The sequence below is a fragment of the Empidonax traillii genome, unplaced genomic scaffold (genome assembly GCF_003031625.1).
Source record: "Empidonax traillii isolate 1590-97213 ecotype Southwest subspecies unplaced genomic scaffold, ASM303162v1 scaffold69:size3087049, whole genome shotgun sequence".
Lineage (NCBI taxonomy): Eukaryota > Metazoa > Chordata > Aves > Passeriformes > Tyrannidae > Empidonax > Empidonax traillii.
This window is the reverse complement of record NW_020955262.1, coordinates 359,166-375,209: the sequence shown is the minus strand read 5'-3', so window position 1 is coordinate 375,209 and position 16,044 is coordinate 359,166. Positions and strand designations below refer to the sequence as shown.

Below are 16,044 nucleotides of genomic sequence, written 5' to 3'. Positions count from 1 at the left end.
CTCCCCCTTGAGTCATGAACCCCATTAGTACACAGTTACCACAAGCACTTTGTCCTTGTTTGTGGAGAGCAGATAGAGTTGTGGGGTCCACTTACTTGCTCCTCCTGATTAGGAGTATCGTGAGTAGGATACTCACCTCAGCTGTGACCTCAGGGTAGGTTCCAGGCAAGCACATGGAGAAGGAAGTAGAAACAGACAAGGCCAAACACGTGCTGATAATCAAATTACCCATGAGCTTTAATTCTTGTCTCAGTATGTCACCAAAGCCAGCCTATTTCAGGACACAATTGTTAGTAAAAATAATAGTGGGATGGATAGAATGGATAAAATGCAAGCACAGCCATTTGGATGGACAAAATGTAAATACATTTACAAAAATTGATAAAATGTGGATAATAACACAAACACAATCATCCAATAATAAAAATAATATAACAAGGCAGAACACTGGCTAAGCTGCAAAAAAAGCACAGCAAAACGGGAAACACCAGGAAAACTTGAGCTCAAATCACTGGGTTGGCTGAGGGCTCTTTCATTTCCACAGCTGGCCTCCTTCATGCCATTTTCATTTATGGAGAAGACCCTGCAGTGTAAAGACAAAAAAGGGGAAAAGTCATGAATACCAATCCTGATGCACCACAGAGGCTCCTCAGAGCAGTGGACAAGCAATTTCATCGAAACTGCCTCCTGCAACCTGTGTCATCAGCACTGTGCACTTACGTCTACATGTAGGATATGTAATCACTCCATCCCGGCACCGTACTCTAAATTTCTCGGGTCTTGAAACTCGCTGGTACCCTGTTTTGCATTTAAATAAAATCTCATTCCCAGAGCGATAGGTGGAAGTTATTGATTGGCCTGGCTGTAGTTGAATATTGTTGCTTTCCATATGGTTCGTATCCACTATACAGTTGTCTGCAAAAAAAGGACTTTCATTATTTGCCTGTAGATCTCACACTGGACAATTGATGCTGTGAAACCGCCGTACCCTTTCCCCAGCAGTCTTTCCAGCTCAGGAATGCTGGTCAATGGCTTCTTGGGAGCACTGCCCCTCACTGCCTGCAGCTTACAACAGGTTTCTGCACTCTGGCTCATCCCCAAGCATTCCCCCAGGAAAGGGAAAGGCTTTTTGCTCCCCTTCAGCACTGAAAATGCAACAACAAAGCAGCTAAGCTGCGGCTGAAGAGGAGCTGACTTACTTCTCGGCCTGCATCGCGGGTAATCTATCACCCCCTCCACACACTTGGTTCTGTAGCGGGATTTCTCTTGCTCCTCCAAATATCCTGGTTTACACTGAAATTCAATAGTGTCACCTGATGTGGAATACAGCTTGGTACTTTCGGACCATCTCAGCTCAATATTGTTTCTGTCCATATCTTCTTTTGATGCTGTACAAGCCACTTGAAAAATTGAAGAGAAGAGTGTCAGCATTTCATACAGACACACCACAGGTAACTGTTTAGCCCCTAGAGCCTGCAGAAGTTCATTGTATAAAAAAATCCTTCCAGATATTTGCTCTCATCCTCTGTTACTTGCCACAAAAAAGACATTCACAACGAGCCTAAAAGGGAAAAAAGACCATGGCTGAGATGCCACAGAGAGCTATGGAGAAGCCTTTTCAGTCTGACTGTCACACAGCAAGAATGAGGCACAGGTGGGGAAGGCACCAGGCACCCATGAACTTGCCCATGTGTTTTTTGAGATCCCTCCTTCCCTTCTGCTCTATACCTCTCTAAATTTGTTTTCTCATGACCATGGCACAGATGCACCCCTGGATGTCCCCATAACTGTCATACACTCAGACCACTCCTCCTTGTTCAACAGTCCTCTGCCTGTAGCAGTGTCCCCAGCTTGGGGGCACTCAGGAGCTGTGCACAGAGATGGAGATCCCCTCACAGAGAGGGTTCAGCCAAACTCCTCTCCTTGCAGACCTCTTGGCAGCAGAAAGGACGACACAAGCTAACTTTCAGAGAAACTCTTTTGGGATAAAAGATGGACTCGCTGCTGTTCTGCCCTGCCAGCATCGCAGCCCCAGCACAAGTGTTGCCACGCAAGTGCTGCCCTCAGGGTCTGAAAAGAAGAAGAGATTAGCAGTCACACAGCCTTTGACCACCCAGCACATGGTTCAACCTACCTAGGCAAACAGGAGGGTCTGACCACTTGCCATCAGTACAAGTGATATATTTAGATCCTTCCAAGACATAGAAGTTTGGGCATTTGTATTCCAGAACTGCTTTTTGTTCATATTCTGACATGAGGGAGGAAAGAATCTCTCCGTTTTCAATACCTGAAGGTTTGCCACAATTCCCACCTCTTCCTGAAAGAAATTTACCAATCAGAGACAAAAACCACGAGAGTTTAACTGCAGTGGAGGTCTGGTCACAAATAGTATCCTACAGTATGCTGGTACTACTCTAACAGAACCAGAGGAAAGCAGAGAGAAAATCAAATACCTGGCAGGTGAAACAGAGCAAGAGTTTCTCATTTCTCCAGCTCTCAGGCTCACAACTGCCAGTTCACCCTGTTTGACCACCGCTGAAGTGCTTGCAGCTGTCTGCAGGACTTCATCTTGTCCTGCAGAACGGTGTGGCATTTGGCCCTCTTGAGTGAAGCCACCTGGGTCACTCTGCTGGAAAACTCATCTGAATAGATTCCTGGGAAAATGACTGTTTCCTGATTGTGCGATATACTTTGCAATTGTGGGTGATAAGGGTACTGAAATTTGGAAAAGTAAATGCCACTGAGTCAGCCTCATTACAGAATCTCTGACAGGCGACTGCATGGAGAGAGAGAGAGAGAGAAAGAGAGGGAGAGAAAAATTACCTTTGCACTTGGGCAGCTCTGTCCAGATCCCATTCTGGCACACTACTGTGGAAGTCCCAGTCATCTCAAAGCCTTGCCAGCACTCATAGTTAGCAGTCTCTCCAGGGAGATACCTTGACTTTTTCATATCAATTCTACCACCAGCTATTTCTGGAGGAGGTTTACATCTCGTATCTGAAGAGACATGGCTACAGTCTCCTTCGCAGTTGTTGAGATGCTCATCTGCACAACCAAAAGTTAAAGGAATCAACCTGGTTACAATTTCTGTACAGATTTTCTGTCTCCTGTGGGTCACAGGAGTTCACCATGGAGAAAGCAATGAGGTGTGACAGTGGCAGCAGAACATTATCTGGGACTCTCAGGAGATGGCAGGGGCAATAAGAATTTCCAGAAAAAGCCAATATTTCTGTAGCTACACTTAATGTAACAGAAGACACACCAGCCTTCCTGCATGCCCATGTCTCTCCCCAGGGAGCCCTGGCTTTCCGGGAAACCACTGAGTTAAGAGCCAAACTGACACTGTGCTGAACTGCAGAGCTCTGGAGGACTGGCAGCGCTGGAGGAGCTTGTCAGCCTGTGCTGCTCAGGGATGGGTGAGTGCAGCCAGCTCCAAGGAGGTGTGTGAAAGCCAAGTAGCACTTGTTCACCCTGCAGCCACAGATCTGGGCAGGGGACAGGACCACAGCTACTCGCCGTTCCTTGTCACAGGAACAATCTTTCCTGTTCCATGGCCCTAGAAGACCTTACGTGGTTTAGATCTGGGTCTCTGCTGGGATCTGCACTGGTCAGAGGGGAGCCCTGGGGAAGAACATTTGTTTCTCTTCCCTACTGCTGCCTCCATTCAGATGCTTCTTGACAGCTTTGAACAGAAGACAGAAGCCCTTACGTGTCTTTCCACTGAAGGCTGTTGAAATGGTGGACACTGGAGCAATACCAATAACATGCAGGAGAATGACAGTACAACACATTTTTGGCCCTGCTACTTCAAGATGGTTTTGCTGTTGATGAAAAATTTCCCAGTATTTCTAGAAGCATCAAGCTAAATTAAAGTGCTGTGCAAGCAAGCAATAGAAAGTACAAAGCTGGGGTACCCAAAGAAAACAGAAGTAGAAAAGGTGAAGTCTTTAGAGTGTTTAGGTAGAGAAACAGTCCCCTCTATGCTAACAGGCAAGGCGAAAGCTCATATTCCTACCTCTGCACTCTGGTGCTTGTGACCATTCACCTTCTATACAAGTGATGAAATTTTCACCTATCATTTGAAAACTGCTTTCACATTGATAATGCACCCTGGCACCGGACAGATACGTCTCCTGTGAAGTGCTTGCAATATTACCATTTGGGATATTACGTGGAGGTCCACAGCGAATAGCTGAAAAGAGAGGTGCATGTAAGGACCACAGTCCAGCCATATAAGAACCACAGAACATTGCATTCCGGAGCTCCTGATGAGCAAAAAAGGGTTTGTGTAATGCAGATCACTTTCTACAAGTAGAAAAAGAAGATATTTTGGTCTTTATTCTGTAATGTTTCACCACCCAGTAATATTTTTGCCTAAAGTGACTAAAAAGAGAGAAGTCACAGAGATCAGCCAATTGTGCAGACTGGTGCTGTACAGCATTGTGTACCAACGGGCTGGAGAGTTTACTATTTGAAGGTAACTGTCAGCAATTGACATTTTTAGTGATGTGAAAATAACATACATTACCCTACTAGTTTCCTCCTCCTTTGCAGCCAAGATGCATTCCTCCATAATCCTTTGCCTTCTTGATTTCAGCAGACAGCTAAGTTTCAGCTATTAGCTCCAGCCCACAAGGAAATGACTGCTTTGCTGACCTACCCTGCTTTTTGTTTCTCAGGAGCCAGAAAAATAGGTGTTTTAACAGACCATTCAAAGCAAGTCACCTGTTGGCTTTATTGGCCTGACTCAAATGCATGCCTGAGTCGAAATCATCACATGAAATATTAAGAAGGACTACTTAGAAGCAGAACCTATACCTTCACAGGAGGGTGGCGCTGTCCAATTTCCTTTTCTGCAAATAATTTCAGGGGAACCAACAGTCTGGAACCCTGCATCACACCGGTAGAGAACTGTTTCTCCAGGATAATAAGTTTTCGTGTTTCTGCCTTCAAATTGAGCATGGGCAACTTCTGGAATACTTCCACATGACATTTCTGAAAAGATAACAGAAATCTGATGCTTGTGATAATGGGATACACATCAAAGAAGTGTACTCTTTCCACCAAACAGATGCTTTAGTGAGCTATTTCTAACATCAGCATAGTCATCTGCTGACAGTGGATTATATAATTATAGGTAACTAATAATTACATAAAAGATAGCATATGGAAGATTAAATAAGTTATTCCCCTAAACAGGCACAGATTTCAGTGACCAAAATATTTAGATCCTGTTTCTAAACATGCCAGAAAATTTTACTAAAGGCTTCTGTCCCTTACTGTACTGAAGTGATTTCCATCCCTGAGACTCCAAAGCAACTCTTAGTCACTACTGGACTCTCTAGAAAACAGGTCCTTGGATTATAAGGATATGCCTAGTACTCATCTGGCAGAGATATGAACTGAACAAAGATTGCAAGAATACAAAGGAATATTTAAAACCAAGCTAAATCCAGGAAGTCAGTTTTGCACCCTGTCAGGATTGCTCTGGAGACATCTATGATGGAAGATAAGATTCCACAGCAAAATAAAGCTTCAGTTTAAAATTCTTTCCATTTCATTGCTAAATGCACATCAAAATAAAATAAAATAAAATAAAATAAAATAAAATAAAATAAAATAGAATAAAATAAAATAGTATTTTTTTATATTACCCAAGCATTCAGGACCTGCAGTCCATTCTCCCTTAGTACAAGTTATCTCTGTTGATCCATTTATTATGTATCCAGAACGAGGAACATACTTAAATTTAGTACCGGCCAGATAAATTGATTTCTCTTCCTTTTCAGTTTTTAAGTTTGGATTTTCCAGCCTGCGAGGATCAGCACATTCTACAGTCTGTGGTGGCAAACATGGTCTTTCTAAAAAATGCAGAAAACAAAGATAAACAATAATGCAAGAAAATTAATATTGCAATTGCAACTAAGTAATAAATAATGCTCATTTGCAGAATTTGGGATACTATTTAAGGCTTCCAGTCAAAACTGAGACTCCATTATGCAATATACTACAAAAACAAACAAGCACACAGCTCTTGAGAGACTTCCTGAAAGTTTTATATGCCATCTTAGACCAGTCAGTGTAAATAAAAAGACTGCAGCTGCTTAACTACAACTTTAGCAACTTTTGTTCTATTGCTTTTCTGCAGTTACCTGTTCATGATAATTTTAAGAACAGCACCCTCCTGCTATGATGACTGCAAATGCATAACACAGTAAGTCATAATAAAATAAACAGAAAAAAATAGCCCAGTACTGACCCACACAGTGAGGTGGTGATTGCCATTTCCCTTCTGTACAGGTTATTTCATTTGCACCGATGAGCTGGAATCCGCTGGGACATGAATAAGCTATTTTACTCCCATTCCTGTAATATCTTCCAACTGTTGTCTGTTGAACATCAGACACCGGAGGTGGAGGCGGGCACATACCCTCCTCATCTAAGGACATATATTCATATTATAATAGAAAATAAGATATAGTAGTTCATCACAGATTACAACACAAATAACCAAGAAAACATTGATGTTGGATAACTCTCCAATAGCTATATCTCAAGCTTTAATGAATAAAATCACCATTTTGTTTTGCTTCAGAAACACCAGAGCTTCAGATGCTCATATGCTTTCAGAGTCATAGAAAAGACTGTCACAGTCGCCCACACCAAGCTAAGCTGGAGCTTCTTTCCCTTTCACACAGCTGCACACTCTTATGTGTTTTCCCTGTTCCTCTCTCTATGGCGAACTATTTTAGGAAAATTGAACCAACTTCTGGAATTCCTGTTTTGTTTTTCTTCAGACTTAGTTGATAGAGCTAAATGAGAATCACAAAAGGAAACAAAGAAGTCGGCTTCAAATTTGCCACTCAAGGAATGAAAGGCTCTTCCTGCCACAGGAAAGAAAAAAGGAGGGAAGTAGGTTGATCTAGGATGGAGATCTGAGGAGACTTCCAGAGCATGGTTTGTTGCTTCTCTTAGCTCCAGAAAAGTGAGAAGGTAGAGACAGGTGGTCTTGAAAGGGAATGTTCCCTAGAGTGACTGTGTGCTTCTCCCATTTCCTCACATCTTTTCCCATAAATCTGGTATAGTCAAAGCAGGTGAAGAGGCAATGACTGTTTTACAGTCATGCTTTCTGTGGGCAATATCCTGCTCTGCCATGCATAAAGGCATTCCTGCAGGCATTCACCCTCTGGTATGTGTTACAGGAGGGCAATCTCCTCTAGGTCTGTACTTTTGAATTGCCCAACTCAGCATTTTTCTCATTGTTTCAATAGGAAGCAATTGGAAAAAAATGGAAGAAAAGGAAAATCAGGAATTGAAAAGCTTTGAGTGTTCACGTGAAATAAAGGAACTCTGACTGCAGCTTGAGCTTTGTGCTCTCTAATTTGCATCAGGGTAAAGTCCTTTTGAAGAACTGAGCTTAAATTTATCATTGCATCTTTTCTCACATCAGAAGTGACAGTGACAACTGTTCCAATTGTCAGAGTAGAGATAATTGTCTGCCTCACTGAAGTAGTGCATCTCTAAACCTAGTTAACTGCTCAGATGATGGCGGTGACTACCCTTTAGCGTATACATAAGCATGCAAACAATTTCTACTTCAGACTAGCGATACAGCAACAGTAAGAAGCTTTAATAATGATAATTTATCATTCCTACATAAAAAGAAGAAATGGTATGCAAATCTAAAAACACACCTGGACACTCAGTCTCTGATGTCCATTTTCCAGACACACAAGTTGCTTGTTTAATGTTTTTGTCAGTTGATGCACATCTGTAATGTATAACTTCATGAAACTCAGTCCTGCTTTCTGACATGGGATGTTGATCAGGGCTCACTAAGTCAACATCCACTGGAAGTTCACACTGAGGAGATGGATCTGAAAAAAATAAACAAAAAGAGCTGAGAAAATAGATTTAGTTCATATAATGTGTACTAATGAAGATGCATGGGAACTTCCACATGAATATGATAGAAAACCTTACTTTCTGGGTGCTTGAGCAGGGTAGTTGGACCAGATGACCCACTGTGGTCCCCTCCAACCTGACCCATTCTGGGATTCTGTGAAAAGGACTAATGCACATAAAAGTGATGAGGATGGGGTAAGCCTGTGGTTATTAACATTAATTCCTTTTAATAGTTGATTTCAATGACTATGCAAGTGTCTTTTTCCTTCCCCAGACCTGCTCATAGTGCTTACAAAGTTGTAGGTGCGGAGCCTTTCCACAATGAAGAACATGCTCCCATTTAAAAGAGGAATAAATTGAATTCACTTTTGATGGACTGAATGGAACTCCTATTAAGGGAATTGATTGAATGGGAAGAATGGGAAGGTAGAAATATGAGGTCCTTCACCCTCTCAAGCTTCAGAAAAGTCCATGTGCCTCATGAAAGGCTGTAGCACCAACACAAAAAACGCTTTTCAGATGCCAGTAAGTTGTGCTCTGTCTTAAAAAGGATAAGGACAGAGGTATATGTTTTTCCTTCTGCATTAATTTATTCATCCTACTAGATGAAGCTAAGGAATTTCACAGGAAAATCCTTCACTGGGTTTCTTTGGCTTGGGTCCAGTTCTGTGTTACCTCCAAAACAGCTTTTTTTTCCCTTCAATATCATGTGATTAGAAAAAAGAACATAGGATACAGTATCTGAGGGGTATCAACATTAGGCAATGGCAAAACTTAGGGCATCTAGGATACAGCAAGAGAGGGCATTGCTCAAATTAATCACTCCTGGCTGCCCTATTGCACATTATTTATGCATTTTTGAATAATAAATAATTTTTCAAACATTACAATCAATAACCTGATTAATATTTTGTGCAAGCCATTTGCCAACTCACTTTCAGTTACTACAAAACTTCATAACTTCATATTGCATAACCAAAGCTAGCAAAAAGTCCAACACTGAAAGTTCAACTGTTGAGAACCTTTCACACAAAATAGGAAAACACCATGAAATGATCCAAAGAGGTCTAGTTCTTAGCCTTTTAGAGATGAAGATGGGATGGTTGTTTTTTGGAGCAAGACTAGCTTATAGAAGGTGTCTGCAGAAGTGTTTAGAACCAAGGCATTCTCATCTATTTCCTACTACGATAAAGTTAACAGAAGAATTACCTTTACACACAGGTGGTAATGGAAACCATCCAGAGGAGTAGCACTGAGCAGAGGCAAATCCCACTCTTACAAAATTCTTTGCACAGGAAAATGTCACAACATCTCCATTCAAGTATTTATCCTTCTTGGGAGAAAAATATCCATTGGGCAATTCCAGCAGGCCACATTCTATTACTACAAAGACAAAATATTTTAACATATAGTGTACACCCTACAGTACATGAAATGCTACTGATTAGAACAAAACCAAAGAAAGTCTTAAAGAAAAAAGGTTCATAGAGTGCATACAGAGTTACACTAATTAGGAAACACAAAAATATTCACCGGTACACACAGGTGCTGGACTCCATTCACCATTTATGCCACACATTGTGGTTGGTTTAGAATCTGCAATTTTATATCCTTCCAAACATGAATACTCAATTCTATCTCCAGGAACGAACACAGTTTTATTTGTGTGGTTAATCAAAATGTCCTTTGGTGCTTTACATGATCCTGTAGAGTAAAACAAAGTGCATTTTGTTATCCAAAAACATTGCCCTTTGGAAGCATCATCCCTGTAGGTGTATTTGAAACATTATTAATTCTGCATTGCCAGTTTATGTAGAATATGCAGTATGTTCCCATATTATCTATTGCATTAATCTTCAGAAATATGTCTAGAAGTAATATTTAGCATAAATACTTCTTCCTTAGGTTCAATTATTTTCTTCTGCTACATATTATTATTATTATTGTTGTTATTGTTATTATTATTATTATTTTTGGTGTCATAGCAGATGGTTTGTACTCCTGTTCCATGGTCATTTGTGAGAGGTCAGAAAAGAAGCCACAAAACCCTAAGTAAAGACAGTCTGAAATAAAAGGACAAGATAAAATGGCAGCTAAAGTTGGTCAGTATTATGAGCCTCAGTATCACAACAATGGAAAATTAAGTCTTTTATTATACTACACCCCTGTTCAGGAGAGGAAAGAAGTTCCAAATAAAGAATCCTCTTTGTCTCTAGTTTGATCACATTTAAAGAAAATTCTTGGCAGAATGCCTTGGTTCACAGGCATTTTCTCATAAACTGGGAGTAGATTTGGACAAATGTACTTTTTGTCAGGTAAGAATCACTGAAGAGGTCAGCGATTGCCATTTACTTCATGCTAAAGAGATCCAAAAAGATAGGTCACCTAGAAGACAGTAGATTTTTTTCCCCACTTTACTCAATACCTTTATGTTTTCTCTCTGTATATCCTAGAGTCTGAGAATGGTTAATCTCTGAGAGATTTGAGTCTCTGCCCAGTAAGAAAACTCCACTAATCTAGATGGCAAAACTCTGGGTATGCAGGACACCATTTCTATGATGGTGACAATGGTAGAGAGCTCTGAAATGTTTAGGTACTCACTGATGCATTTTGGAGGTGGAGTCCAGCCATTTTCTCGGCACTGTGTCTCTCCTTCGTCTTGTCCTTCTGCAGTTGCAAAGCCATCTCGACACCTATACGAGGCCACTTCTTTTAAACGGAATGTTGGCTGTGACAAGGTGAAATAACCATTCTCAAAAACCCTAGTCTCGCATTTTTCTGAAAGAGATAGACAAAATTTCTTCCAAGTAAAATACTGCTAAACTGCAGAAGGACAACAAAAGAAGCAGCATTCTAGGACTTAGAACATTTTTAAGAGCACATGAAGTTTTGCTTCTGCACTGAGCTCTCTTCTTGGGGGACAACTGGCAAGCAAGAATTCAGAGTTCACAGCTACCGACTCATGAAGCATAAACAGGGATAGGCAGAGGTTTGATTTGCAGCAATCCTGCAAGCTTCCCAAACTGTATTTCTGTGTCTGGTCTTCACTAGAAATTACATTCCTGTTGGGCCTGCACAGCACTGTGCATGCACAGAGAGCAGCTCCCGTCCATACTGCCAAGGAGAAGTCAGTCAGAGTGCACATACTGCAGGACTGCAGCAAATCTGTATCAAAGGCCCCCTTCTTCCACAATAAAACACTAGTGTAAACAGACCCAATGTTGCAACTGATTTCATGTCACTTGGAATACATTGTTTAAGCCATTTAATATTAACTAAACATTCATGTTTAATATATTGTTTAATACACTGTTAATACGTTGTTTAGATATAATGTTTAATACATTGTTTAGATATAATGTTTAGTATGTTCTTTAAATGGATGGAAATCAGTTGTCTCGGTTGGCTGTCTCACTCTTGTATTCTGAAAGATAAAACATGCATATTGAATTCTTTACTACTTAATCATTCTGTGAAGGAGTGTCTTCATTTTAAGAAATTAACACTACAATAAATAGAAATATTTTCATATTAGAGAGCCAAGTAAACAAAGATATAAAAAACCCCCAAACCCAAAGCACGTTAAAGAACACTAGAGGATGTATTTATTGTTGGGAGCAGAGTTAATGATACTTTAGTGCAACACCTTCAAAAGTTTAAATTTCACAGTGATGCTCATAACTGCCTAATACTAGGAATCATAAAATTTTATTTTTCTTGCTCATTGCTATGTCAAAATCTCAGTGGGGGGCAATCCAAAACATTATATGGCAGTGTGGAATTGTTTCCTAAAAAAGAATATTCTTACAGTCCAAGAAAAGTTTGAATTATTGAAATATTGAATTATTTCTTTGTCAGTGGGAAATAATTATCTAAATATTTAAAATTCCTGTGAGATATTATAGCAATTTCAGGCTTGGTGCAAGTCAGGAACAAAAGCTGGAAATGAATTGGAGAGGTAACCTTCCTATTACTCCCACCTTCCAGTATGATGCCAATGGGAAAGGAGGCAAGAGGAACAAGGATCAGGCGGCATAGCAAGAGGCTGAAGGGAGTCTGTGCCAGGGAAATGATTGCTATTTATGACTGCACAGCTATGCTACAACAAGATTTCACCATGGAAGACAAAGGGATTAGGACTCCCACCCCAGAGCTCACATCCTATATCTGGAGGAGCCACATGTGGCTGTTTTACAGGGTTACACTCTGTCTTATAGTGACTGACCTAAGCAGCACACAGAGACACAAGAGCTGCGTAGGACAAGTGAGAGAATCACAGCACTGCCTTTCCATTGTAGAGCAACTTGACTTAGAATTACTAAGCAGTGGTGATGGGTCACGTGATGATGTATTTACTGGTTTTAGATAGAAACCTCAACGAAATACAAGCACACTCACTTTCAAGGACACATCTTGGAACAGGTAACCAGCCATTCCTTGTGCACGTGACTTCTTCATGCTCAGCCTGGTAGCCACTGCGGCAGGCGTATGCAGTTGTATCACCTTCTTTGTAATATCTCTGAGTCTGGAATTTTGGCACACGACCATGTTGTATCTGTCCGGTTTTACATATTTCTAAAGAGGAAAGGTAAGAACATTTAACCACAGTAATTTCTACAGTAAGAACTGAGGCAAAATAATTCTTAGGAAGACAGTTACTAAGAAACAGGCCTCCAAGCACATTTCTGTAGCCTTCTATCCCAAAAAGACATTTGTGTGCAAACCTGAATGAAAGCATGCCTTATTTCACTGCCCTGAGAATAATGAATCACATTAACAGAAGTGGAAGTCCCTACATAAAGCAAAAGTCACTACATAAAGTGAAAAGTGGTCATCTAGTAACTGAAATCTCTTACCTATTGTTCATGTGCACCAGCTCTAGTTTGGGCTGCTATGTCTCTAAACTGTTGATGTCTGCACAGAGTGAATTTCAGCATTTGCTTCCTGGATATTTTATAATCTCTGTTGAAGTGTATCAGCCTCTCAAACCAGGTCTAGAGATTTTAGCAACAGCTTAGCACACTGGCTCTATGGCCTCCTGTGCCCCAAGAGCCCAGACATAAGGAAGATGGCTGAAGGAGTGTTATACTGTGTTATCTGAGTAACTGGTCCTTTCCTCCAGGCAGGGCTCCATTTATTTCCTGCACTGAACACCACTCCACTGAGGGCATCAAGGAAAGATCGACCTTCTGAAATTCACTTTCAAGTCCTACCAGTAGGCAGGAACTTTGCTGTGACTGAAGATGTCTGAGAGGAGACCTCACCTTGCTGTTTTAAACTTAAGTCTAATTTATTTTAAATCTAAGTAGTGTATCTGGTTCTTTTGCTGATACCATGATCACTTTTAGCTTATTCCAAGAGTGTGACATCTTTTCAGCTCCAAAAGCTTTCCAAAGGGACCAGGCAACGGTTCTCAGAAAGGAACCTCTAGACAAAGTGCCCAAACCATGGAAGGGGGAATATATTCAAAAAGACTAGAAACTCTCTGTTTGTACATGCAGCTGTGTGTGCAGAGGAAAGTATATGCTTGCATATTACCCAGAAGCCAGAGAAGACATATATTTCTTAATCTCATGAATATTTTCAGGACTAAAAAAATCTCCAAAATACAAAAGTATCACTTCAGCCTTACTCATGTCAGAGTGTCCCCAGCTGACACTTTGAGCTCTGCAGAAGATGACAGTCTGGATGCAGTTCCAGGGGTCAGCTAAAGCAGTCCAACTTTAAGAAACTATTTTGTCTTGTGTTCCATCAGAACAATTTCTGCTGCACAGACCTTTGATAATTATAACAGAATTGAGCATATATTGGAAATACACTTACTCAGGCATTTTGGCTCTGGATCCAAGCCGTTCACAGAACACGAAATTTGTTGCCAGGTATTTCCACTGAGGGTTAAATAACCATCGTAACAGGTGTACTCAACAATCTGCCCAATTTCCAATGGAAAGTAAAGCCCTGAGAACCGCTCCAACCTGCCGTTTGCTATATTTGGGTAGTTACATGGTTTCGCTTGAACTAGAATTTAAGAGCAACAATGTCAACACATGCATGATAAAAAGCTCAGCACACAATTAATTCAGATGCAGCTTCACCACCTGGGTGTTTTCAAAAACAGGCAGAACCAGGACCGCACACCCTGGCACACCCTTAAGGAGCGCGGGAACAACCACACTCTGCTTCTGGTGTCTTTGTCAGTGCTTATAGCTATGTCATTTCCCCCAATTCCATTGCAACCAACAGAAAGCCAGGAAACATTCTCAGCAGACTCCAAAGGCTGATTCATGAGACTAAATGTAAAAAAAAATATTTATTCTACAGTGAGATGACACTGCCTTTGTAGAGGGTCTTGACTAAATTTACCATGCTGACCATGATGGGAGCCCAGACATCTGCCTCAGATATAGAAACTGACCTGCACACTCTTAAAATTGAGTGACTTCTGTTACTGCTTCCATTTGTAACTTTTGGGATCCTGCACCAAAAACTCTTCCTTACTCTTCTCATTTTTATTTTAAAATTTTATTTTAAAATTGTAATTTTGTTCTCTTGGTTCCTCAAAAGACCTGACCCTTTTCAGGGAGAAGTCAAGGACAGAAGAAGGAGATTTCCAGAAGCTTTCAAGTTAACCTATGTTCCTCCCGAAATGCTCTGACCCAGAGCCTGCCTGCAGGGGCAGGGCAAATCACCCACCAGACAGACCATTCAATAATGAGTGGTCTCAGAATGATACCTGAATTTTGGAACCCATACTAATATAGAGGAAACATTAATACAGATATTAACAGCGCACTTTTCAGAAATAGATCGAACCATCTTATCCAAAGGTTCACTTACAAGGCTGATTCCATCAGGGTTTTTCTCACAATCTATTCTAAGTTTTTCTTTTATTTTCAGTGACCAAAAATCAAAGAGTGCTAGATTATGAAACTAATTGCTAATTTATATATTTATTTTTTTATACTGAGCCTACTTGTCAAAACTATAGTTGTAGTTATGGGAACTTTAAGCCCATAAAGAGCTCATCAACCATCAGGAATACCTTGTTTTCTTATCTGACAGGCTCTAACAGATAGAAATAGATGCAACTATTCATAACACCAACTTAAAACTCCAAGTGAAAATCTAAAGCTGTGATAGCTAAGAGGAAAGACATTTTCCAACCATTACCTATACTTTGGCTACTTTAACACTCATAATGTCCTCTTATCTTGACTGGGATGCTCCTTGGGCAGAGCACAACTGAGCTGACTATAGCACATTTTAACATATTCACCAATACAGTAATAGATAACACCTGTGTTAATAAACATAATATAAATATAGATTAAACCACTGTATTATAGGCGATTTTTCTAAAACATCATATTAAGCTTTACGTCACAAAGAAAAAAATGAATGACTCCCATGTCTAATGCTCCTTGAGTTTTGCTCTTCACCTTTTTTTTTATCAGATGTTTCTTACAACTTTACATTTTGTATTTTCATCCATGAGCACTACTTACAGACGCAATCTGGAGGTGGCACCCAGCCATTCTTGGTGCATTTAGCTGTGGATCCGCCAGTTGGTGCTTTAAAACGATATCCATTATCACACTGTACATTGATTGTATCATCTTCTTCGTAGCTGGGTTTTTTAGGTCCAAAGATCCCATAGCGAATTACTGGAGGAGAGCATACAACTTCTAAACAAAAAGAGAAAAAAATGAAGAATATGTTTAAATTTACTGTTTAATTTCTTGTTTTCATAGTATACTGACCATAACTGCATAAAATTGTTAAAAAGATGTTTCTTAGGGCAAAGAAAAGATTACATTCCTCTCCCACTCTTATAGTTCTGTAAGAGAAGAATGACAGCTGTACTGATGTCATGTTAATTAGAAGCTTAAAACTAAATTGCAAAGGGAATGGCTGGAGGAAGAACTGGAGGAAATCAAACTGAATGTGACTAATTTTTTCCAGGAGGTCATTTTGCAGCTGGGTTATGCTGGGCTCATTTATAGACACTGCCCCAAAGTAGGGCAGTGTTAGTGGCAGGTCCTAAATGAAGAAATAGCTACACTTAAATAGGAACTGATCGCTCAAAGGCTATGTGATTAAGATTAGGGTCTTGCACTGACACTGGAAGTATTTCAACAG

The 16,044-nt window shown here is 40.4% G+C and overlaps 1 protein-coding gene across 1 annotated transcript in view; it reads right to left on the bottom strand.

The window, feature by feature from the left end:
• Positions 1-213: 213 nt before the first annotated feature.
• CFH (complement factor H) overlaps positions 214-16,044 on the bottom strand; it is a 30,639-nt gene continuing 14,808 nt past the window's right edge. The window contains exons 7-22 of the mRNA XM_027880420.1: positions 15,411-15,590; positions 13,729-13,917; positions 12,304-12,480; positions 10,507-10,683; positions 9,439-9,609; positions 9,115-9,288; positions 7,695-7,916; positions 6,260-6,439; positions 5,655-5,861; positions 4,819-4,995; positions 4,016-4,192; positions 2,824-2,997; positions 2,135-2,317; positions 1,200-1,400; positions 715-915; positions 214-583 (exon numbers count right to left, since the gene is read on the bottom strand). Of these exons, the coding sequence (XP_027736221.1) occupies positions 570-583; positions 715-915; positions 1,200-1,400; positions 2,135-2,317; positions 2,824-2,997; positions 4,016-4,192; positions 4,819-4,995; positions 5,655-5,861; positions 6,260-6,439; positions 7,695-7,916; positions 9,115-9,288; positions 9,439-9,609; positions 10,507-10,683; positions 12,304-12,480; positions 13,729-13,917; positions 15,411-15,590 (2,804 nt within the window). The 3' untranslated portion in view covers positions 214-569. The remainder of the gene's footprint in view (positions 584-714; positions 916-1,199; positions 1,401-2,134; positions 2,318-2,823; positions 2,998-4,015; positions 4,193-4,818; positions 4,996-5,654; positions 5,862-6,259; positions 6,440-7,694; positions 7,917-9,114; positions 9,289-9,438; positions 9,610-10,506; positions 10,684-12,303; positions 12,481-13,728; positions 13,918-15,410; positions 15,591-16,044) is intronic.